General features: G+C 42.1%; 3 protein-coding genes across 4 annotated transcripts in view; 2 read left to right on the top strand and 1 right to left on the bottom strand.

The window, feature by feature from the left end:
* Positions 1-1,930, bottom strand: part of H2AC6 (H2A clustered histone 6) — an 8,316-nt gene extending 6,386 nt beyond the window's left edge. Inside the window, exon 1 of the mRNA XM_038584347.1 lies at positions 995-1,930. Within this exon, the coding sequence (XP_038440275.1) occupies positions 1,112-1,504 (393 nt within the window). The 5' untranslated portion in view covers positions 1,505-1,930 and the 3' untranslated portion in view covers positions 995-1,111. The remainder of the gene's footprint in view (positions 1-994) is intronic.
* Positions 1,790-6,919, top strand: H2BC4 (H2B clustered histone 4). Of its 2 annotated transcripts, XR_005384415.1 has the most exons (3): positions 1,790-2,227; positions 2,581-2,813; positions 3,271-6,919. XR_005384415.1 is itself a non-coding variant. In XM_038584351.1 (2 exons), the coding sequence occupies exon 1, from the start codon at positions 1,838-1,840 to the stop codon at positions 2,216-2,218; it is 381 nt and encodes a 126-aa protein (XP_038440279.1). In that variant the 5' UTR covers positions 1,790-1,837; the 3' UTR covers positions 2,219-2,227; positions 2,581-6,919. The 2 variants fall into 2 exon arrangements, 1 of the variants encoding a protein (XP_038440279.1); XM_038584351.1 differs by having other exon boundaries at positions 2,581-6,919.
* On the top strand, positions 2,679-24,317 carry H1-6 (H1.6 linker histone, cluster member). Its single transcript, XM_038584342.1, has 3 exons — positions 2,679-2,813; positions 19,346-23,875; positions 24,176-24,317. The coding sequence occupies exon 2, from the start codon at positions 20,806-20,808 to the stop codon at positions 21,442-21,444; it is 639 nt and encodes a 212-aa protein (XP_038440270.1). The 5' UTR covers positions 2,679-2,813; positions 19,346-20,805; the 3' UTR covers positions 21,445-23,875; positions 24,176-24,317.

Below are 24,317 nucleotides of genomic sequence, written 5' to 3'. Positions count from 1 at the left end.
AGGGGGAGGAGGAGGAGGGCGGGGGAGGGTGGGGGCTGCCTCCAGACCACTTTACGAACTGCAATATTTAGAAAGTGGGAGGCGCGTCCGGGGGGGAGTTTAGGTTTAGATTATCTTCCAGGCTCAAACAGTGTTTGAAAAAGACATGGTTTTTGCTTGGGCTGTCCGAGTCTCTGCGCGCAGAGGGAGGTCTAAACTGCGGCCGACTCATTCTCCAAAGCATGAATCAAGTCATCCTGAAGAAACACTTAGTGAAATTCGACCCTACAGAATAAAACCGTAAGAACTTTTGCACAGCCCCCAGATTGCCACTTTTGGAGCTGGAGTAGCTAAAGTACCACATCCTTGGGCTGCCTTATAAATCTAGGCATTTGAGCTTCGAAATGTAATTCACTCCAGTTCGTTGACTGTTAGGCACTGATCTAGGCTAGGGGCTTTACGTGGTTTAGTTGGCACAAAAAATGCAATTATGACATCACCAACTTACGCCGATTTAGAGATGACACACCCGAGAAACTAGCCCCAAATACAATTACCTTGTGAACAGGGAGAAGCTGCAATTCGAATCTGGATCCACTCAGTGTTGTGACCCACCTTATATTAACGCCGAGAAGTCATTTTTCAGAGGACTTTCACTGCCTTAGGCTTCAGGAATTGTTTTACAACTTACATTAGCAGAATCTAACTCTTTTACAATTTAGTTAAGAAGGGTTGCTTGGAGCCGAAGACGAGGCGTCTAAGAGGGTTGGCGTAGGGACATTATCGTGCTACTCGGTTAGTTTGCAAGTTTGCAAGACAAAATTTAAGAGACCGCAGTTAGAGTTCTGCGGTTAAGCCACTCCGTCTGATAGGCGTGCATTAGGGAGGTCAAGTACATTCAATGATCAGGTGCTAATCAATTTGCCATTTCCCATTATTGATAGACCAGCATCTTGGAACTTTTTCTCGAAATCGGAAAACCCTCTATATCCTACTTTGGGAAAAGGCAACTTACCTTTTCCCATTTCCTTCCCTTAAAGTGCGGCATTAGCTCTTCCTTTGAATTGGTGGGGGGCTCTGAAAAGAGCCTTTGGGTTTGAAAGCGTTTCCGAAAACTCCGAGGTTTACCAAATCACTTGCCCTTGGCCTTATGGTGGCTCTCAGTCTTCTTGGGCAGCAGCACGGCCTGGATGTTGGGCAGGACGCCGCCCTGCGCGATGGTCACGCGGCCCAGCAGCTTGTTGAGCTCCTCGTCGTTGCGGATGGCCAGCTGCAGGTGGCGCGGGATGATGCGCGTCTTCTTGTTGTCGCGGGCCGCGTTGCCCGCCAGCTCCAGGATCTCGGCCGTCAGGTACTCCAGCACGGCCGCCAGGTACACCGGCGCGCCCGCCCCGACCCGCTCCGCGTAGTTGCCCTTGCGGAGCAGGCGGTGGACGCGGCCAACGGGAAATTGCAGCCCAGCACGAGAGGAACGAGACTTCGCTTTGGCCCGAGCCTTGCCACCCTGCTTGCCACGTCCAGACATCGTAGACTAGAAGAGACGCCAACACAAGAAAGCTATTTACTTGCCAAAACAAACCTAGCAGTGAAGTAGGTAGAAATATGGCTGCTTTTATAGGCATTTCCTGGGGAGTAAGTCCGGGTGTCTGATTGGCTAATAACTAGACTCAGTCAAGTAACCAATAGAAAAGCTCTATTTCCATACCTTATTTGCATAGTTCAGCCCATGGATGACAGCCTCGCTGCTTGTCTTCCAATGAACTAAGACTCTTCTGCATCCTTCATTAGCATAAAAGCCCTATAAGTAGCAGAGATTCGCTTCCTACTTTCACTTCGCTTCGGACATTGCGGTTTAAATATGCCCGAGCCCGCCAAGTCCGCGCCGGCCCCGAAGAAGGGCTCCAAGAAGGCGGTGACCAAGGCGCAGAAGAAGGACGGCAAGAAGCGCAAGCGCAGCCGCAAGGAGAGCTACTCGGTGTACGTGTACAAGGTGCTGAAGCAGGTGCACCCCGACACGGGCATCTCGTCCAAGGCCATGGGCATCATGAACTCGTTCGTCAACGACATCTTCGAGCGCATCGCGGGCGAGGCGTCGCGCCTGGCGCATTACAACAAGCGCTCGACCATCACGTCCAGGGAGATCCAGACGGCCGTGCGCCTGCTGCTGCCCGGGGAGCTGGCCAAGCACGCCGTGTCCGAGGGCACCAAGGCCGTCACCAAGTACACCAGCTCCAAGTAAACGTGCCAAGTAAGCGTCTCCTTCCCCAAACCCAAAGGCTCTTTTCAGAGCCACCCACCGGTCTTCTCAAGAGAGCTGTAATTTACACTTAAGAGAAGTTTTGCATGATGAGAGTTGGGGCAAAGTGTCCAGCTCTCATTAGAAAGTCCTTAACACTTGAGGAAATTTGTAGCTTTTTCTCTTCCTGGTACGGGGCAGTACAGCGCTGAAGTTGATGTTAATAACTGCCAGAGGCCAAATGTTAGGTCCTGTTACTTACTCTTTGCTCCTGGGGTTGATCTCCATTAGAACTCTTGTTAAGAGTTTGCTCAGTTTGTCGTAGTTTTGTTTAATCTGACCATACAAATTTACGATCTTTATAGGTGTCTGGTGGCTTATAGTCAGGATCGACCTCCTTTGGAAGGCTCCAGCTCAAAATTGCTGGGTAACTTGTCTCCCAGGGAGCTGAAATGGCGGAGGAACGAGGTGGGACGACAGGAAGGACGCCTTTGAACTGGGCACACTGAGTCTCCCAAAAGCGCTTTCACTTAACAGATCTCGCCGGCAGTCTGCAGGCTGGGAAATCCTACTTAAGCACTTGAGAACTTCGCTCCAGGTAAAGATTTTGAGGTGAACGAAGCCCTTTCCCAACGTTTGTATTATCCAAGTCTGGAACACATTTTAATACTTCTGAGTGAAATTTGCTTTTTCTATTAGAAACGGGAATATAAAGGGAATGTTTTGTTACAAAAGAACACAAAGTAAATGTGTGGCTTAGATTAGCAGGTTACTTAACATAAAGACCTCATGATCTTAAACCAGCAATTTTCATTAGTATTTGGGAAGAATCCTAAGGGCTTGCCCAGTACTAGACAGGCTTCCATTGGAACACAGCTCTGGTTGCCTAACTTGGAAGAGTTGAGAAATGGTATAGCCCTGGACTAGTTAAGGTGGACATGATAATGCAGGACAGACCGTTGGAGAGGTGTGTCACTAGCTCCCCAGCCCAACTGTAAGGTTTCCAGAGTCCTTCAATAACTGAAATTGGATTTTTTTTTTCCCTGTGTGCCTAGCGAACCTGCTCAAGGAGTGATGCTCCAGTTCAGGCTGACCCTGACCTAACTGCCAGCTAATCAGGTTATCCAAAAACTGCAGGTTCACTATTACCAGCCTGACTACAATGTTTTGTTTTTTGTTTGTTTGTTTCCTTCTCTTTTATAAAAATTCTGGTTTGCCATTTGTTGGATGAGATAATTCTATAGCTTGTTCTCCCTTTTATACAAGCAATGGGCAGGCTAATCATTAACTACATGACCATTTATTTCTGAAGAATCACTAAGACGTTTACTGAAGTCCTGCCATAGGACTCAATAGAAATGTGTGACCTGGTGAAGTGCCTTGCACAGTCCTGGGCAGTTTGAATTTTATGCTTATCTGCCTTTGGCTCTTGCATGCTGAAATGTATTCTTGCCCAAATTTGTTTCTTATTTTGGCTCTTATTCTGATGGCACTCTGCCAATTGGTTACACATTAGCGCTTTTATGTCAGATCATTAAGCGATTTAGTTGGTGGCAGAGGATAGGCAATCTGAATTCTTGTGTTAATCTTTTTTAGGTTGATTGTCTTTGGGGATTCTGATATTCTTTAGCATTTGAGAACACATGAGCAGGAAGTCGGTGTTTTTCCTTCTGGCCTTTAATGTGATCCACTGAGTTTGGTGTTTTGTGTTTGTATACTGTGTGTAGATTCCGGAAACTGAAGATACCTGTCTCTTTCCTCCTTTCAAAACGATCTTTTCCATGTTTACTCATTATGTATCCAAATAGTTGTCAATATCTGGAAAAACAGTTTCTGCATCAAAAAAAAAGCAAATATAAAATGGCAATCTGTAATAACTTTTGACTTTCATAAAGTGGCTAGGCCTTACAGGAGACTGATGACAGGAAAGAAAAGTTAAACAAATCTCCAGCATGCAGGGGCCTGTCTTTTGCTCTGCGGAAGCCTCTAAAGTTTATGATTCAGTAATTCCAAATTATTATCCCTTCAGGCTCTTTAAGTAAGGTTAGAGAAAAGAGAGAAGAAACATGGTATTATAAATCAGATTACTGAGTCAGACAAAAAGAGAAGGCTTCCAATACTCTTATAAAATAAACACTTAATGGTTTCTAAATCTTAATGTGTTTATTGTGAGAGCTATGGCACTGGAAAGTAGAATTTCCTACAAAACTTAGAAAGATATCAGCAGTTTACTCATATTCTCCGTGTTGGCTGAGAGATCTCTGCTCTTAATTACATCTGTTTCTCAATGATACCTTTGTGTTTTTTAAAATCTGATTAACACACTTAAATCTATGGCTCTGTTTTTCCTAACTTTAAGTTTTATTCTGGTTTCGCCATTAGCTCCTCTAACTTCCACAAAGATTGAGAATATTTTTGTTTTATGAATACAAGTCAGTTTGAGCAAGTCGTCTATCTCAGCAGGAAATTAGTAAATTGTAATGCAAACTCGTTTTAAATGGCTTTACATAAACACTAAAAACATGATTTAAAGAGAAATTAGGAGCTAGAGGGTATTATGCTAACTAATCGAGATAAGTCAGAGAAAGACAAATACCATATAATGTCACTCTTATGTGCGATTTAAGAAACAAAACATAGGATCATAAGGTGAAAAAAAGAGAGGAAAACCTCTTAACTAGAGAACAAACTGATGGCCACCAGAAGGGAGGTGGAGGATGGGGGAAATAGGTGATGGGGATGAAGGAGGGCACTTGTCATGATGACCACAGGCTGTTATATTGAACTGCTGAATCACCATATTGTGTCCCTGAAACTAATATTACACTGTATGTTAATTAACTGGAATTCAATAAAAACTTTAAAAAAAGAGAAATTCAAATCAAAATAAAAATTCTCCTGATGCTTTACATGTGCTACCTCTTTAAATTGTAGCTTAGAGAAAACAGGAAAGTTTAACTGAGTTTAATTAGTGGTTTTAGTTGACAGGTTATAGTAATAAGACACAAAACAGAACTTCTCTATTTTGGAACAACTTAAATTTTTTAGTTCATCGTGGATAATTTCATAGGGAAAAATCACATTTTAAATTAAGATTACTAATTTTGCTTTAAAAATGGTCTTATGCCTTTTTCTTTGTTATTGTCATGAAGTAAGAATAATGTTAGTACGATATTCTGGTTCACACCAGTCTGGGGTTTATTTTCTTAAAAAAAAAAAAAAAAAAACTCACTAACTCGAATTTACTAAATTCCTTTCACTAGGTTTACTAGTTAGAATGCTTAAAAATAATTTTATTTAAAATTATACTTCTGTATATTATGCATTGAGTTAAATTAAATCACAATAATGTCATTTTTAAAACAGCTAACATTTATAAAGTTGCATGCAAATCATAAAAACTCAATGTGTCATCTTTAATGCTGAATTCATAATCCATAGATAACTCTAAGAATTGAGTGCCCAATCTTTGGATACCTGGACAATTTCTAAATTAGAGGATACAAAATATACATCCCTAAAAACAATTTGATCTATGCAAGTCTCATATTTTTACACAGTTTAGAATGTTCCTGCTGTTATGTTTTAACTTTATTCTCTATAACCAGTAACTCAATCTACATAATAGGTCAGAGATGAGAACGTCCCTTTGCTCAAGGCTCAAGAGTTGACATATTTACTTATAGTAGATATGCCTGGGGGTTGTTCTTTTGCTTTCCCTTGTATAAAAACAAAGGGGTTTTCTTCAGATGTCTCAGTCAATATAGGGGCAGGAGTCAGGGAAGAAGAATAACTCAGAAGAGGAAGAGGAGCAACTAAAGAAAATCTGAGTGGTTAAAATTAACATGACACTTAAGAAAATACCTCACATACAATGCGAGAAACAGCCTTTCAAGGTTTCATTACCATCAGTACTATAACAACAATTGTCTAGTCTGATTTCTAAAATTAAAATCAAATATAACCAGCCCTTCATTAAGAATTGGCTATCACAAATCTCCCATACTGTTTTGTGTAGCCCCACCATTTTCAGACTTTCTAATCATGTAACAAAAAATAACTCCAGTGATAAACCAGTTCCAGATTTTACAAATCTGTTGATTAGCCCAAAGACTGGACAAATGATTGAATCTTGCCTTATCTATAATTAATAGAAATTGCAAAAGTATAAAGTTGGATCAATGCTTCAAACCAAACCTCAAGAACCATGTTAACAAATCACTTTCATGTTATTGTTAAAATATAGGGATTTTTTTTCCCCACCTGGTATTGCCTTTACTACTTGTAAATGATAAAACTGAGAATAAAATAGTTTCAAAAATCTGTATAAAAATATTCTTATTGGATAGATCACATCAGTCCACTCATCAGGTAATACAAGAGAATTTAAAGTAAAATGTGCTCAAAATAACTTTAACTTAGCATGCCAGTATTTTTGTCTAATCATGATAATGTGTCCATGCCTAAATATTCTCATAAACCCTTATCATTTGAAATTGTACGAAAAGATCCATGTGACTTGATTTTTCTTCTCTTTTGACATGTTTTGCTTGGGGCATTCTGATATTGTCAGATATTACCAATGACTAATGTTAACTACACTCTCATAATTGAACAAATGGAAGAAGATGTCCCCAGATACACTTCTATATAATATATCATTAAAGACTATATTAAAGGAGACTTCAAGAAGTGTCAACTTTAGGATGTGAGGGTGATTTGACTGCGACATCTATCACCCCATTGATCACCAGGGTTAATTTGGCTGATGTGGCTGGGCAGGGAGGTGTTCTCTTCCTCCCTCACTACTCCATGTGTGTCAATCCTGGATCTGCACATTCAGTGAAGGAGGACAACTCTGATGGAGGAGGACTGCTCTTTTGTCAAGGGTACAGGTGTAGCTGTGCTTCCCTGCTAGAACTTCTAAACAAGCTCTCAAGGTCCAAGCTTCCAAGATTCCAGACACCTCCAAATGAGGCTCTGCATGTGGCAGTTTGCCTTTCTAAAAAGTTAGATAAAATAAAATATTAAAAAAGTCAACTTTATAGCAGTGGTGGAAAGGGACATTATCAGTACTTTTAACTAAAAATATTGCTTTAATGCTCTAGGACAGATGGATATTTAATTCCCACTGCAAACACTTTAGAATCTCACCACTTGGATATACATTCCCATTGAAAACACAATCCTGAGACTCCTTAAAACCTCTCCAGAAGTCTGGAAGTAGGAAGCTCTTTCCTAAGTTCTACAGGTCAAGATGAGATCTAGAGTAGACCACATCTTCCTTCTTTGTCCTCTTGTGTTATTGTTTTGTCTTTTTCTCCATTATCAGTCTTTCTAAGGATTAGATTTTGAATTTGGTCTTCCCCAGTATTAAATAAAGTAAATTCCTCAGAGCCTAGACCTCTACACCTTGACTAGAATTTCCTAAACAATAGATGCTACATGATTTATTTCTGACTATGGCTCAAGTTACAATTGAAACAATAATTAGGAAAAATGATATTTGTTTAAGTGAAGTAGATCAAAATGACCTTCGAGAACTATTCTTCTAAATAAGACACACCAGGGGTGCCTCTTCACTCAGTCAATTAAGCATCTGTCCTGGGATCAAGTCCCACAGCTGGCTCCCTACTCAGTGGGGTGTCTGCTTTTCCCTCTGCCTGCTGCTCCCTCTGCTTGTGCCCTCTCTCTGTCAAATAAATAAATAAATAAATAAATAAATAAAATCTTTAAAAATAAATAAATAAGACGAGTAAATTAAATACTTGGAGACTATATGGATTTCAAATACTTCTTAATATATTTGTGATTGTCCTCATAACTTTTTTGACCAAAGTGGGGAGTTGAGCAATTCCAATGTGAGAAATAGTGCAGATATGGCCTACCCACAGTGGAAATGCTAAGGGTTGGATGAATATATTTTGCAAAGGCAATCTGTCACATGCTCCATAGACAACCTTGAGTGTTTTAAAGAATCACTAACTATTTTCTTTGAGAATCCTCTTTAGGTTAGAATAGATTGTCTATACTAAAAATGATGCAGAAATATGATATTCTATTCTTATTCTGCAGGCTTTTTCTCCCCTCTGTTATATAATCACTTTTTTTTTTAACTTTATTGGATGAAATCAATCTATTGTTTGATATCCTTGTACCCAAGAAAACAGTGTGTTAATAATTAACTAAATGTTTTTGAGTTACTGTTTGAAAAACCTCACTCTGAACCAGTAGAGTGGTAATAATTACTTACTAAGGAAAATGGGGTGAGGATTAAATGAAACAGCAGATATAAAATACTTGTCCCAGAAATGGTATCATGACACTAAAATGGCTCCATGATGAAAAAAGTGTCGTCTCTAGAGGATGGACCTTCTAAATTTGACCCCCACCTCACTACTTATTAGCTGTGAGACTGAGGCAAGTCCATGTTTCATGTCTGTGTTCTCATTTGTGTTCTTGAGGATGATGGTAATAGCACCCACCTTCTAGACGTTTGTAAATATTAAAGATCTTGAATGCATAGAAGGCATTTTGGAGAGTGACTGGCACAATGTAGACACTCAGTGTCTGCTATTTAACAAGTTTAATTTATAACCACATTTCTACCTATAGCCCCTAAGGCAGCTGGTGACCGAAGACCCTGGTCAAAGCCAGTTTTTCATAAATCATGGGAATTTCACAAGATATTTGATATAAAAGGATTGTCAACTGGGGCGCCTGGATGGCTCAGTTGGTTAAGGGGTTGGTTTTAACTTGGGTCATGATCTCATGAGTCGTGGGATCCAGCCCTACCTCATGCTCCACAGGGAGTCTGCTTGAGGTCCTCTCTCTCTCTGTCTCTCTCTCTGCCCCAACCCCCATTTGTGTGTGTGTATGTGTTTCTCTAAAATAAATAAATAAACAAACAAATAAATAAATCTTAAAAAAAAAAAAAGAAAAAAAGAATGTTAACTGATTCCACTGTGTTTACCTTGGTCCAACAGGTTGAAAGAAAATGATTTTTTTCCCCATGCATACTTAATTACCTCTCTAGGCATATTCCTAAAGACATAAAGTCTTCCAGATTTGGAAGGGTGCATGGACTCAGCGATTTGCTAGCTCTCCCAGCAGTCCTCAGTTAAAAGGCATTAAATATTAGCTTTTCCAAATTTTCACCCTGTGCCATCCTGGATGACTAAGCATAAAAATAAACTGGGCCGAATACACATCTGCTGGTGACATTTCTAGGCCAAGACATTGCAGGCTCTGATGAAATTTTCTGGCCTCTGACAATAAACTTGACGTATTTTCAGGTGTTCTGGATTCATTACAATTTAGGAAAGAGAGTAAATCTGGGAAAGGAGATACTTTCTTGCTCTCTTACCCTCAGTTCTGAGAGGGGAAAAGTAAGACTTTGGTTGGCTAAGTTGAAGACTTATGTGGCTTTATCATCCCATGAGCAATGTGTATGGTACTTACTACAAGGCCTGTTTCATCATCTTCTTATGGGTTTTCATGGTATTAGATCTCCCAGCTGTAGGCTTTGGCCAGAAGAAGGAATAATCTGATGGGGCTTATCTCCTTCCATATGCCTAGACAATGACGTGTTGGGGTAAAACCTTGATCTCAACACTTACAGGCCTCAACTTGTTTCCAGACTATATCAAGTTATCCAAGTAAATGAATTGGATTCAAAAGCAACAAGGATAAAACTTTGTTCTTGTTTCTCTTTTCTCCCCCCTCCCCTCTTTTTCGCCTTTATTTTTCTTTTCACTTTTTGCCCCTCTACCATTTATTATTGGTGCAAACTCAGGTGAGGGACAGCTTATAAAAATATAAAAATTGGGGCACCTGGGAGCTCAGTTGGTTAAGCGTCTGACTCTTGATCTCAGCTCAGCTGTTGATCTTTGGGTTGTGAGTGCAAGCCCCATGCTGGGCTCCACACTGGGTGTGGAGCATACTTTAAAATTTTTTTTTTAATTTATAAGGATTAAAGATTAAAATGTGCCCCTTTTACTGTTGGACTTGCTTAAATAGTTGGGGTGATAGATATTGAGTGCTAGGTTTAAACACACATACACACATCTGGGCTTCCATGAACTGAACTCAGTTCACGTGCTGGTCTGGAATGGGCCTGAAGGACCTGGCTCTCTTGCCTTCAGGATCCTCCCAACGCCAAGAAACACAATTTGAACAGGGGCTTTCCCTGCCCAGTGTCTGGGACCTCCTTCTCCCTCTCTCTTTTTGTATTCCAGATTGCAGCAGATTTGCACACACCCTGCTTTCCTGGTTCCCCGCCTCCCACTTGTACTGGACCTCCATCTTTTTATTTTTTTCTCCCCTTCCTGCCTAGCAAACTCCAACTTATCATCATCTTGCATATATCTTCTAGCTCACCAATGCCCCCCGGGGAGGTTTCTCTGACCGTCCCCTCTCAAGGGTTCAGTGTGATCATTGCTCAGTTTGCAATTATTTGTTACTACTTAACTAGTTGTCAGGTCCAATAGGCTCTGAGTTTTGATTTGATCACCACAGCATCCCAGGATCTGTAACCGGGCTCAGCACAGGGTCAGTAGACATATATGACTGAATGAATGAATTCATTGAATAAACTTTTTGAATGCCAACTGTGTACCAAGTTCACATGTGTATATCATGAATAAAATCACAAAATCCCTTCGCCCTGGGAGGTGGGACTCTGGGATGATAAAACTGAAAGACATAATGACTCCAGGCAGGAGGCCCCAGTGTATGTGGGGCTTGAAGGCACCTGCATGTAGGGTGGAAGCTGTTATGCCCAGTGTTTGTTGGGGGATAATATTTGCTCATCATTGACTAGGAGACCAGATCTAGGATCAAGGTGCTACTACTACAAATGGCAATGTTGAGTATGCTTCATTAGACGACCCTCAGGTCAAAACAAGGTATGTGATACTTTCTGTTGTAAGAAACAGATTCCTAGTGCTCAGTGGTGAACTGTGGTAACAGTTGTCAACCATTTACATGATATCATATAATATCCTGTCACAAAGGTGATGGGGCTTGGCTCCATGGCTCTCAGAGACGGTTTCCTTCCAGCTTGTGTCTCAGATATTCTCGGGTCTTAGGGGTCCTTGCTGGAGCCTTGACATCCAGCCAGCAGACAGAACGAGGGTTTTGGGGGCCGGGCCTGGAAGTGTCCACATTAGTTTGCCCAGAACTCAGTGACAGCAGCACAGACTTGCCAGAGAAACAGGGGACTGACTGTAGATGAGCTATGTGGACCGGCAGAAAAGTAGCTGATTGATGCGGAGCAAGCAAGCTCAGGAATCATAAGGTCCAGTTCCCTTTTGGTACCCTCTCCTCCCCTTCCCTATTCCTCTCACCCTTCTGTCCCTTTGGGGGGCCCACAGTGGCTTTTCATCAGCCAGTGCCAAGGGCCAGCACAGAGAGAATGAGGACAGAGTTGGGAGGACATAAGTAGGGAAATTCTTCCTTTTCTCCCCCCGCCCCCCTGCCCTGAAGGACCATCCATCCTCTGCCTCTTCCTCCATTCTCAGTGACTGTCTCCTTGGAAAGTCACTGCTATCGGGGAGCTGACATCTCGGCTGCAGAAGACAAACAACAAACAATTGTTATGATACGTCATTATACAGCATGTGAGAAAGGAGTAAACAGGATGGGGAGGGACGGGAGAGAGCAGGGAAAAGTGGCTCAGGCATGGCAGTAAATGCAATTTTTATATTTTCACTAACAAACACGCTTACTCTAACCATAGATGCGGGCCCTGGGGTAGCACTTAGTGTGTCCCAGGCACCATTCCAAATGTTTACTCTATGAGCTCAATGAATTCCCCAAAAATAACACGTTAGCCAGAAAGCATATAGGGATGAAGCCCTTGCAAGAAGAACCAGTAATGGAGGGAGGAGGTGAAATCGAAGCCCTGTTCTTCTACCTTTGGAGTGCTCTGAGTGCCTATCCCTCCTTTTCTGGTACTCAGGTCAGTGTCTTCATTTTAGTGTGAGCTTGTGAGGTTGTGTGTGAGTGTGAGGACACGGAGGGCTGTGGTTCCCTCTAGCACAGGCTTTAAATCTGGGGCTTTTTCAACAGTGTTTAAGACAACATGTGGCACTCAGCATTGTTGAGATCACTGTACTTGAAGCCACAATAATTCTGCTATGTACTATGGGAACATCAGGAGTCACATCTGGAGTCTGCAGAGTTAGTTGGTCAGTGGTTTGTGGGGGGAGACTGCCCCTTACTAGCTAAGCAGAAGCCTGCCTTCCCCTTGCCCACCCCACCACTGCCACCAGCTTCTGCTTCTTAAACTCTACTGAAATGTGACTCCCATCGCACTTTTATAAGTGCATACAAAACAGGCAGCAAAAAATCTTTGTCTTTGTAAATGAAATGATCACCTTGGTGCTAACTTTGTCAAGCATGGGTTATAATTAGGAGTCCTTAGATTTGCCAGGCATGCAAACACTTGCCACAGAAACCCCTATCTCCCGGCCCAAGTAACGTATCAGTCCACAAGTATAAAATGGGATTCTCTACTGAGCAAACCCTGCATACATTTTCTTGCATGGGATTTGGCCACCTGTAGAGGATAAATCAGGTTTGCCTTTGTTTGCTTGTCAAGAGGAGGAGGAAAAGTGCATTTTATAACATCCAAGAAACAGACTAAGCAGTTATTTGGGTACATTTCCATCAGATATGTTTCATTTAACTTATTTAACAGCTATTGGGGATGACCTCATCTGTTAGCAGCCCAGAGGGATGAGCAGCTGAGAGAAGGGTGGCTTCTGGGAACAGTTTCAATGGCTCCGTGTGGGAATAACAAGCTTGAACTGTAACCTGTGGTCCTATAAGGACCTTCCTCATCCCTCACAGGCAGTTCAAGCTGAGTGCTCACCCTCAAGCACCCCACCTTAGACAATCTCCATCCACCTGGCCTTTGTCACCATGTCGTCTTTGTGAAAAGCCCTAACCTGACAAATTTCTATTCTCCATGCAAGACTTAGCTCAGGGGCGCCGGCGTGGCTCAGTTCGTTAAGCATCTGCCTTTTGCTCAGGTCATGATCCCAGGGTTCTGGGATTGAGGCCCCAGGAGGGTTCCCTGCTCAGCAGGGACTCTGCTTGTCCCTCCTTTTGCCCCTCCCTCTGCTTTGTGTGGACTCTTTCTTTTTCCCTCTCTCTCTCTCAAATAAATAAATAAATAAAATCTTAAAAAAAATAAAAAGACTTAGCTCAAATGTAACTTAAAGGACACTAGCTAGACCATATTCATCCTTTACTTAAGAGTATACATAAGACTCCAGCACCAAATGGTATGAGTTTACTACTGAGAGTCACCATCCAACAGCTGTATCATCTGAGAAATGCAACCTTAATTTTCTCATCTACACAGCAGAGAGAATGACCTACTAGGTACCTCCTAAGGTTGCTGCAAGATTAAATGCATTGGTATCTATAAAGTGCTTAGGACACTGCCTAGCATAGAACAAACTCCCTGTGAAATTAGCCATCCTCATTATTGCTGTTGTTCTCAGAGTCAAGTACGATATTAGGTAACTGATGAATTATAGAATTCAATTGATCATTCAGTCTTTCTCTTTTCATAGGAGGAGCAGACAGATTTTAGACATCTTTACCAACCACTGCTCATTGCTAAACATCATTGCATCTCACCCATACAACAACAAGTGATGCTATAAGAAGATAAATGGAAATATTTTTAACAATCATGGAAGGATCAGTAAGAACCTGGCTAAAATATTTTTTTCCAAGTATAAAAATGTTGAATGTTTATTGTAGAATTTTGTAAAAAGAGAAATATATAAAGAAAATTAAAATAACTTAGTATCTCCTTTTAATATATAAATGACAAATACGTATAGGTGAATGTGAATACATATGATACACCTATAGTGCATAAAGTATATTCAGTATCATGCCGTATATGCACATATATGATTTTCTAGGTAATTTACTTAGAAACACAATTTTTAATGGATATATCATTAATTACATAAACAGTCCTCTGTTATTAGCTATTTAGATTGAGTTTCAGTTTTTAAAAATTTTTTTTCAAAGTTTTTTTTAAGATTTTATTTATTTATTCATGAGAGACACACAGAGAGAGGCAGAAACACAGACAGAGGGAGAAGCAGGCTCCCAGCAGGGAGCCCAATGCAGGACTTGATCCCCAGACCTGGGATCACACCCCGAGCCATAGGCAGATGCTCAACTGCTAAGCCACTCTGGTGTCCCAGTTTTTCAAAGTTTTTTAAAGTAATCTCTACACCCAGTGTGGGGCTTGAACTCATGATCCTGAGATCAAGAGTTACATACCCCTCTGATCAAGCCAACCAGACACCCTCTGAGTTTCATTTTTATGCATTATAGATCAAACAGATCACATATCTTTTTAAAAATATGTGATTATCTCTTTAAGATAGACTTTTAGAAATAGAAACACTAAATCACAAGGTCACAACATTTTTTAAGACTCTTAATATAAACATTACCAAATTGCCATCCAGAAGGACCATGCCAATTATAAACTCAACATATTATGAAAATCTCTATTTTACAGCACATGTATTTACACTGATAATTTTTTTTTAAGCATCAATAGCTTGACAGGGTAAAAAAAAATTTTTTTTTAAGTGTCATTTCCTTCATTATTAGTGAGGGTACTTTCCCCCCATGTTTTCATTAGCCATGATCCCATAAGAAATGAACTGCTGCTCATGATCACAATCATTCCATGGAAAGACACCATATGTAGAGTAAGCAGGCTCTGAAGTTAAGACCAAAAATTGGTATTTAGCAGGTGCCTCCTCTGTTCAGGACTATACTGGAATAATAAGCTACATTTGGTTGTGTGTGTAACTGAACCTACTTTTATCTGCATTGTCTCTTACAAGCCTCCTAATGACTCCATGAGAAAGGTGTCTAGTGTTGATTGAAATATGTCCCCCCAGAATTCATATGTTGAAGCCCTAATTCCAATGTGATTCTATCTGGGGATAGGCTTTAGCAAGTATTTGAGTTTAAGAAGTTATAAAAGTGAGGTCCTAGTCAAATAAGATTGATGGCCTTAAGAGGAAGAGGGGAAGATAGTTCCGGCATGCATGTAGCAGAGAAAACCCATTTGAGTACAGAGCGAGAAGGCAGCCATATAGGCTAGGCTAAGAGCTCTCACTAGAATTTGACCATTCTAGCACCCTGATTCCAGATTTCAAGTCTCCAGAGTTATGAGAAAATAAGTGTCTACTGTTTAAGCCACCCAATCTATAATATTTTATTCTAGTAGCCTCAACAGACTAAGACAGTGGCATTTGCTGTGACTCACAGACAAGGAAAGGAAAGGAAGAAAACTCAGAGAAATAAAATTATATTTGGCTACGATCACAAGAGTCAGAAACAGGCAAGGTTGGAAGCTTACCCAGTTCTTATTCCAAGGCCAGGGCTCCAGCATGCAGACAACAGCGTCTGAGGGCCAAGAGCCACATGTTTCCAGAGCCAGCAGTAAACTAAGACTCATCATCAGAAGATGGATGTTTAATCTTAAATAAATATGCTATGGCTGCTCATGTTTGAAAAACATTGAACTTCATGCAAAACTCAAATGAAAATTATGTGCAAAACCACTTTTGCCTACCCAGTGGAAAATGATACAAAGCCTAAAGATATTCTTACAGCATTGGGGTTTGTATGTGTGGTAGATAGGCTCTCAAACTGGTCCTAGAGTAGTGCATCAGACAGGCAAATAAACTGGAAAGATATATAGAAAATGTTTTTTTTTTACTCTATATATTTTTAAAGATTTTATTTATTTAGTCATGTGAGACACACAGAGAGAGGTAGAGATATAGGCAGAGGGAGAAGCAAGCTCCCTGCGGGGAGCTTAATGTGGGACTCAATCTCAGTACCCCTAGATCATGACCTGAGCCAAAGGCAGATGCTCACTGAGCCACCAAGGTGTTCCTTTTTACTATATTTTTAAAAGATGTATTTATTTATTTGGGAGAGAGGGAGGGTGGGTGGAGGGCAGAGGAAGGCAGAGAATCTCAAGCAGATTTCGCATTGAGCATGGAGCCTCACCCTGGGCTTGATCTCATGACCCTAAGATACCAACCTGAGCTGAAACCAAGAGTTGGGAGCTTAACTGCCTAAGGCACCCCTAAAATGTATATTCTTTTAAAAATAGAAGAAACATAGGAGATAAAGATGGAAATTGAATTGACTATATGTCCATCCATCCACCCAATAGGTCTGCATAGATGAGCCCCTCCCACATACTAGGCATTGTTCTAGAAGTATTCAGTAATATGCATGGTAGACCAAAATCCCAGTCCCATGAAATTTGCCTGCTCATGGAAAGGTACCATCCACTGAATCAATTTTGAATGTATTGGGCTACCTTTCACAGAAATCCATGTAATAGTGCGTTAACCAGAAAGAGATTTGTTTTTCCCAATTAGCAGGAGAGCTCAGCTGGTTTGTCAAGCTCCGTGGGGAACTGCCAATTCTACCCAAGCATTCAGGTTTCTTCTAGTATCCTTGCTCTCAATCATGCAGTTTTCATCCTCTGTGTAGTTTTCAACTTCATGGTTCTCTTTAACTCCTTGGGAGGGCAAATCTACACCCCAGGTTGGAAGAAGGGGTAAAGGATCAAGGGGAAATAGGCATGTGCCATCTGAGTCTACCAGATCATTATTGGGAAATTTAAAAAAAAGACTTCCTGCTTTTTTTCTGGTGATTCCATATTCTGTATTAAAGTGCAACAAAAAATTCACTCCAAGTGATAATGCTTGTGTCTCCCTACTTTCAAAGACTGGCTTGTTAGCATCCATGTAGCTTGGGAAAATCATTTCAGTCACCTAGCGATGACCTGTTCACAGAAAGGTTTTAGATATAAGTTTATGGTGTTTGCATTATACATATGGGTCACAAATTAAGAAACAGCATGAAATGAGTACCTGTCTTTGTTTACACATAAATAGCTAGTAAGAGAGGCCCGAATGTCAGGAAGAACAAAAATAAGATGACCTCAATGGCTCCTCCAGGGGTTTTCCAGTTATGCAAATAGCTTTTCTTGGAGGTCTGGCTCTTCCTGTGCTTTCTAATTAGATGGCACTGGGTTAGTTCCTCTGTCTTCTGAGAAGTTTCCAGAGCTCCTTCTGAAGGTGTGCTGTTTCATAAGGAGAAGTGGAAACAGACTGAACCTGGTCCTGAACCAGGACCAGTCACAGTCAGGTCCCTGTGACTCAACAGAGGACATTTTCCCTGCCCCCTCTCAAAGGGAGGGATTTCTCCGTCTTGAAACCTTGGGCAGATTATTGTTTTGGGCACTGATTTTGGCACCAAATAATTGTTGTCATTGTGTATATTTAACTCTTATCTCCCAAATAAGGAAAATGGTAATTTCTTTAGTTTACAGACCAAGTAATATTTATTTCTTTATTTAAAAAATGTCAATTTTGTGGAACAGCATCATCTCTGCATTTGATATTTAATACCTAATGATTGTAGAGACAACTTTTACAAACCATGGAATTGTACACATGCCCTTTTTACAAAACAAACAAAATAATTACTCAATACCTGAACAAATAATCAAAATAGAATGATTCAAAAATGAAGAGATCATTTGAAAAAGAGATAAGGTTTAGTGTGAAATAATGTTTATTAAACATAAATGAAAACCAAATACAAAGTTCAAAAATAGCTATTGCAAAAAGAGGAAACATATGAAAAAGGGATAAGTTTTAAAAGGTAGGCCTAAATCTTAGATACCAGGAAAATCCAAGAAGCCTGTAGGGTAGGGTAGACAAGGTTGGTAGGTGAATGTCTGCTAATCTCACTGAACAGAGTGAAAATCTATAGGTACTTTTATATTAGTTACACACACATATACATAGAGAAATATAGAGTAAACATTTTTAAAAGATTTTATTTATTTGACAGAGAGAGAGAGAATACACACACACACACACACACACACACACACACACACGAGTGAGGGTAGTGGCAGAGGGAGAGGGAGAAGCAGACTCCCTGCTGAGTAGGGAACCTGACTCCAGGCTCCATCCCAGATCCCTGAGATCATGACCTGAGCTGAAGATAGACATTTAATTGACTGAGCTACCCAGAGGCCCCTAGAGTAAACATTTTTTAAAACAATGCACTAGAATGTTAAATTAATATTAAAAATGGGCTGTACAGTTTCCATATCATGAGAGAATAAATTTATTATATTTTAAAAAGAAAACAGTTCTTTTATTTTGTGACTGTTTTCCTTACTTCATTATTCAGAAGTTCAGAAGTTAGGCTAGTGAAAGTTGATCTAAGGAAATGTTTACAGCAGTATTATTTTAGTAATGAAAGTTCAAGAAGGTTGACATTCCCACAATAGAAAACTTTCCAAAATAAAATCACAGAATTGCTACACACACACACAAATGCTATAAAAATGTGATTACATGAACAATAGTTCTGACATATTAAGAGGAAGGAAAAAAGAAAAAAGACCCAGCAGGGGTGATATACATAGCCAGAGCCTTTTGAAGTGAAAGCATCCTGCATCTTAACTCTAAGAACTTTGGCAAGTTTTCTGACTTTTCTGTTACTCAATTTCTTAACTATAAAGTTAGTTTCTATATTTTTTCATTTTTTGAAGGGGAAAAACTTGGGATGATGACTGACAAAGAGTAATAAGCACTATGTGTGTATGTGTATGGAAGCTCTAAGACTTCTAATGCAAAATATGAATCATGGTTCTTTCTCTGGCTCTTAAATTATGGAATGTAATAACTTTTTTAATTCTTCAATTCTTTGTTACTTTTAAAGCAATGGAATGCTATATTCTGTAAGCCTATAATTATAAGGATCAATCCACTTCACAACCTGGCTCCTAAGTACAAGTACTCAGGGGTCACAGAGGATTAGAAAAACCAAACACATGTTAAAACATAGGGTCCTCAGTAAGACGCACCTGTAACCTGCCTTTGAAGAAAGATTTTTCAAACTTAGGGTCACATTAGTGCGTTAGTTGGGAAATCAATCCCACAGTTTGCAACCAGCATTTTAAAAAATAGATTATAATACATCAGAATGCAAGCACTTAAGTTGGTATTGTTTTCTGAATTTTTGTTTCAGGTGTGTATATAAGCATGTGCCCGTGAGACAAAGAGAGGCAGAGACTTTGCTACCTCACTTTGCAACCAGAAGTTGGAAAGTCTCATTTGATATCTGCCTCACAAATATTTCAAACCTACTCTCCTTCCTCACACTGTCTCCTTAGGTGAAGCCCTTGTCTTTCTTTTGAGACTATTACAACAGACTATAACCTCTGACATTGGCTCCTTTCCAATAATTAGTTTTTATGTGAAAAATCTAAAAAACAAGACAACCACAAGAAAAAAAAAAATACACAGATCCTCTTCTTAAAAACTTCCCCCGCCTGTAGAATAACAAATTTCTCATGCAAACATTTGGGGGTCTCCACAAGATGGTCCTTTTGGGATTTTCCTCTGCTGAAGCCTGAGCTTTGGCCACTTTGCATTGCTCTCTCAATATCCTCCTGGAAGGTCTGGCCATGATGAATAAACTGCCATCTGGATCCCTTACAAAGGCAAGTTCTAGGACAAGCCCAAAGAAGTATCCTGGATCCTGTTCCAATAATTCTTCTCCTGCTTCGGAGGCACATCTGCCAGCCCAGTCCTCCTAGAGATCTGGATCTCTAGTTCTCACTGAGCACTTCCCGACCCCCTTCTTAGAGTTACTCTGTGTGTGTGCTTGGCATTCAGGAGGTGGAGGGGGTTGAGGTGGGGGTGGGGTTTGACTTAATGAAATCGGAAGCAAAAATCAGTTGAGGACACCAGCCACAGAGGTGACCTGATTTGGGCTACAGAGGTATTGTGTGTTAGATCCACGTTACTTACTGCATTCTTGAGGGTGTTTTATCAAGCCACGGGGATGGGGGACCTGGTTTAATCACAACCCACATGCCTGGAGATTATGGCTTATTAGATTGTGTTTGCCCAAGTAAAGTCGTACTCTGCAGTTTTCTGGCAATTCTACAAGTATCTTTTAAGCACACAGTGAGACATTTAAGAGGTCTGTGTTACTTGCTTCACATACATAAATAATTTTCAATAAAAAATCAGTGTGTGAATAATTTATTTTCTCCACCGATTGCAAGCCAGCTGTTTGGAAAACCACTCAGAAGAGCTAAGGTAAGCCTCGTCCTCAAAATTACTTTTAAATTCACAAGGAAAAGAGGATATTTTCTTCTTCTCCTTAAGGTTGGCTGAAAATTGGGAGCCTTATTGTAATTGTTTTGGCCTTGGGGATCATTTCTCATGAAAAAGTGAACAGGCCTGGGAAACCCGAGTCTCCACGGATCATCCAGCAGCAAAGCCTGGGCGATGCTGCCCAGAGGATTTGTGTGGGATCCCATTTTGGGGGGTGAAACAAACACAAACGCTCCTTCCCCGGGGGGCGGGGCGAGGCTGGGGGATGAACCAATCACAGCACGCCCTGCCCTATATAAGGGCTTGAGGTCCTGAGACGTTTCACGCTTTTCAAGGCCGGTGCCGTTAGCTTGTCTTCTTGTGATGTCTGAGACGGTTCCAGCGGTCGCAGCTGGCACTGCTTTGGCTTCTATGGAGAATCCTTCAGCCAAGAAGAGAGGGAGGAAACCAGGGGGCATACCAGAGGCCGCCCCCAAGGCCCCAGGCCTCTCTGTGTCCAAGTTGATCATGGAAGCCCTCTCCGTGTCCCAGGAGCGAGCAGGTATGTCCCTGGCCGCGCTCAAGAAGGCGCTGGCGGCCGCCGGCTACGACGTGGAGAAGAACAACAGCCGCATCAAGCTGTGCCTCAAGAGCCTGGTGAGCAAGGGGACCCTGGTGCAGACCAAGGGCACCGGCGCCTCGGGCTCCTTCAAGCTCAGCAAGAAGGCTCTTCTTCCTACACCTGCCAAGAGCAGGGTCAAGAGGCCGCCTTCCACCAAGACCAAGAGGCTGGTCTTGTCCAGGGATTCCAAGTCTCCGAAGGCTGCCAAGACCAACAAAGCCAAGAAGCCCGGGGGGGCAGGCGCACAGAAGGCTGCTTGTAGTGGCAGGAAGGCCAAAGGCGCCAAAGACAAACAGCCCCGGAAGAGCCCAGGCAAGGCCCCCACTGGGAAACCCAAGGCGGCCAAGCCCAGGCTCAACCAGCAGAAGGTCAACCCGCGGAAGGCGGTGTCCAAGAAGTGAGCCAGAGCAAGTCCCCTCAACGAACCCAAAGGCTCTTTTAAGAGCCACTCCAAGTGCTTTAAAAGCGGCATGGCACTGAACTTGTAGAAGCTTCTATACGGTCGCTCATGAGGTCTCTTAGAAGTAGAAAGGATCTATTTCAAAGTCCTTTGCCTCGTCGAAAAGTGGGTTGCTGCACACTATAGTTAGAGTAGGGCACATGGCCTTGGGTAACCTCCATACTTCTCCGGGCAGACTAATGCTTAAGGTCGAGGAATGCATGGAGGTAGCTCTGCACAAACCAGACTTCTTTCTGAGTGGTTACGTTGCAGTTTGATCTTTTATTCGGTGTTGTACTAAGTAGGGTTTCCTAACTGTCTACAACTTTCTGGGGGTCAGTACCTGGGAATCCAATAACGATTTGGACTGGGGGATTTTAAGTCATTGAGGGAGTTTTTCATTTGGTAAAAAGTAATATTAAGTTTACAGTTGAAAGCATACTGAAATAACATTCTCATTCCCAAAATACTGTAGTCACATTTAAGAAATTGGTTTGATAATAGCTTTAGTCGAATACAATTTTAATTTTTTTTTTTTTTTAAGATTTTATTTATCATGAGAGACACAGGCAAGCTCCCTGTGGAAACCCCATGTGGGACTCCATCCCAGAACTGAGGGATCATGACCTGAGCCCAAGTCAGACATTCAACCACTGAGTCACCCAGGTGCCCCTAATTCTATGTATTTTATGAAGGGAGTGTGTAGGCTTGTCCAAATTGTGTTCCACAAGCTGAGAGATATTAAACCTTTATGGAAATATTGCAGCTGCCAAGTTAAGGTCCAAACTGAACTAAATCACAAAAACTATTATTAGGTTCTCCAAGGTCCAAGTTAAAGCATTTCTCATTTTAAGCAAAATTAGTTTTTCTGCTTTCACTTAATTGGGGATTTAGCACTCCTAAAGATTACTATATTAAATTCATGGTGTTAATCTTATTTTGGGCCTTGGGTGTTTGGGGCAACCTTGAACAAAGCCCAGTACAAAACTTGTATATGCAATCTTGCATAGATAATCTTTAATATACAAGTTTGTACTACAGATAACTCACTAGGGCCTAGCCTTTCTAAACTCATTTACGTAATTGGGCCTCTGACAACAATGGGAAATGAATAAACATAGTGGTTTAAAGTTGTATAGAAATCAACCACAGCCCGTGCTTGCTTGGGTATGGAGGCCAGTTTGCTTTCAGGCTGGAGCTGCAGCGCCGGGAAACGCCTCACTGGCCTGGCAAGGCCTCAAGTCCCGAGTGCAGCGGCCACGCCCACGAGAGGGCTGACCCGACTCCGCCAGGCCGCCCGCAGGTCCCGAGCTCTGCTCGAATCGGTCCAGAACTGGCCCTGCGATCCCGAGCGCCTGGCATTCAGCAGGCTAAAAAAAAAAAAGTTAAGGTTTTTCCTACAGTTCCGGGGACAGCTATTCAACCCTTTTTAGCCAACGGAAATATTGCCCTGAAACTCCCGCCCCTTCAGTTTACCTCCCGCGGACACCGAGGATCCTCCAAAGTACCTTCGGTGACCTACCAATTAGTCGGTAAAACTCCCCCAAAGCCACTTCACTTTACGTAATGGACTTTAAAACATTTTGCAAAAAATTACTTTCCTGTGGCGCTATCCCATCATGAGCAAACCCCTGCATAAACGTTAATGATCATACTATGCAGAAGTCCCGTACGTAATACGGAGGGAACCTCCGTAACCCTAACAATTTACACCAAGCACAACAGCCCCTTAAATAACTTCGTGGGCGGCCCTGAAAAGGGCCTTGGTGTTTACGAGAATGGCGGATGCGGCGCACTCAGCCGCCGAAGCCGTAGAGGGTGCGGCCCTGGCGCTTGAGCGCATAGACCACGTCCATGGCCGTGACCGTCTTGCGCTTGGCGTGCTCCGTGTAGGTGACGGCGTCCCGGATCACGTTCTCCAGGAACACCTTGAGCACCCCGCGGGTCTCCTCGTAGATGAGGCCCGAGATGCGCTTGACGCCGCCGCGCCGGGCCAGCCGCCGGATGGCGGGCTTGGTGATGCCCTGGATGTTGTCGCGCAGCACCTTGCGGTGGCGCTTGGCGCCGCCCTTGCCCAGCCCCTTCCCGCCCTTGCCGCGACCAGACATGGTTGCCGAGGAAGTGACTCCTCCGCCGGCACGCAGCCCTTTAAATAGGATATTTGCGGACCTGATTGAGAACAGCACCCCTGATGGTTTTCCAAATTAGGTCAGCCTGGGGGCGGGGCAAGAAGACCTCGTCACCATCTCGACGTTTTGATTGGCCGGTGCAACCTCGCTCTTCGTCGGAGCGTCTTCGCGGACGCGCAGGTTATGGCTCTTCTTCGGCTGAAAATTTTCTTTCCTGCGTTGTTTCTTCCTCGCGCGTTTGCAAATTTAATATGTTTCTACCAGGTAAAGCCGCTGAAGAAAAGAGAACCACTCATCGTTTCTTTTTATTCCCGTCCAATAACTAATAAATTACGTAATTCCTTAGGGGAAAGGATGTAGAGGTAATATGCGAAGGATGGAGCATTTATAGGTCAAGGGACCTTCCCTCTCGTTCTTTTAATATTCCTATTTAACTGTCGCATGTAGAAGGCCTTCTTTATTCTGGACAAAGCGTAAGCTTGGCCATCTAAAAGCTCTGGCTCCACGTTTGGAAACAAACAAAAAAAGAATAATTGCAAATTAAAACTTCTTGTTCTCTTTCAGACATTTATTGGGTGACTCCTGTTTCTACAAGTCTGGGAGAGAACCTGGGAACCGAAAGATAAGCTTGGACATCCCTCCCCTGGACCCTCTTCCAGGCCTGCCGGGCCTGCCGGATCTGCCTGCAATTCCTAATAAGCTCCCC

The sequence above is a fragment of the Canis lupus genome, chromosome 35 (genome assembly GCF_011100685.1).
Source record: "Canis lupus familiaris isolate Mischka breed German Shepherd chromosome 35, alternate assembly UU_Cfam_GSD_1.0, whole genome shotgun sequence".
NCBI lineage: Eukaryota > Metazoa > Chordata > Mammalia > Carnivora > Canidae > Canis > Canis lupus.
The sequence above is the reverse complement of the archived record's forward strand: the minus strand, read 5'-3'. Positions and strand labels throughout refer to the sequence as shown.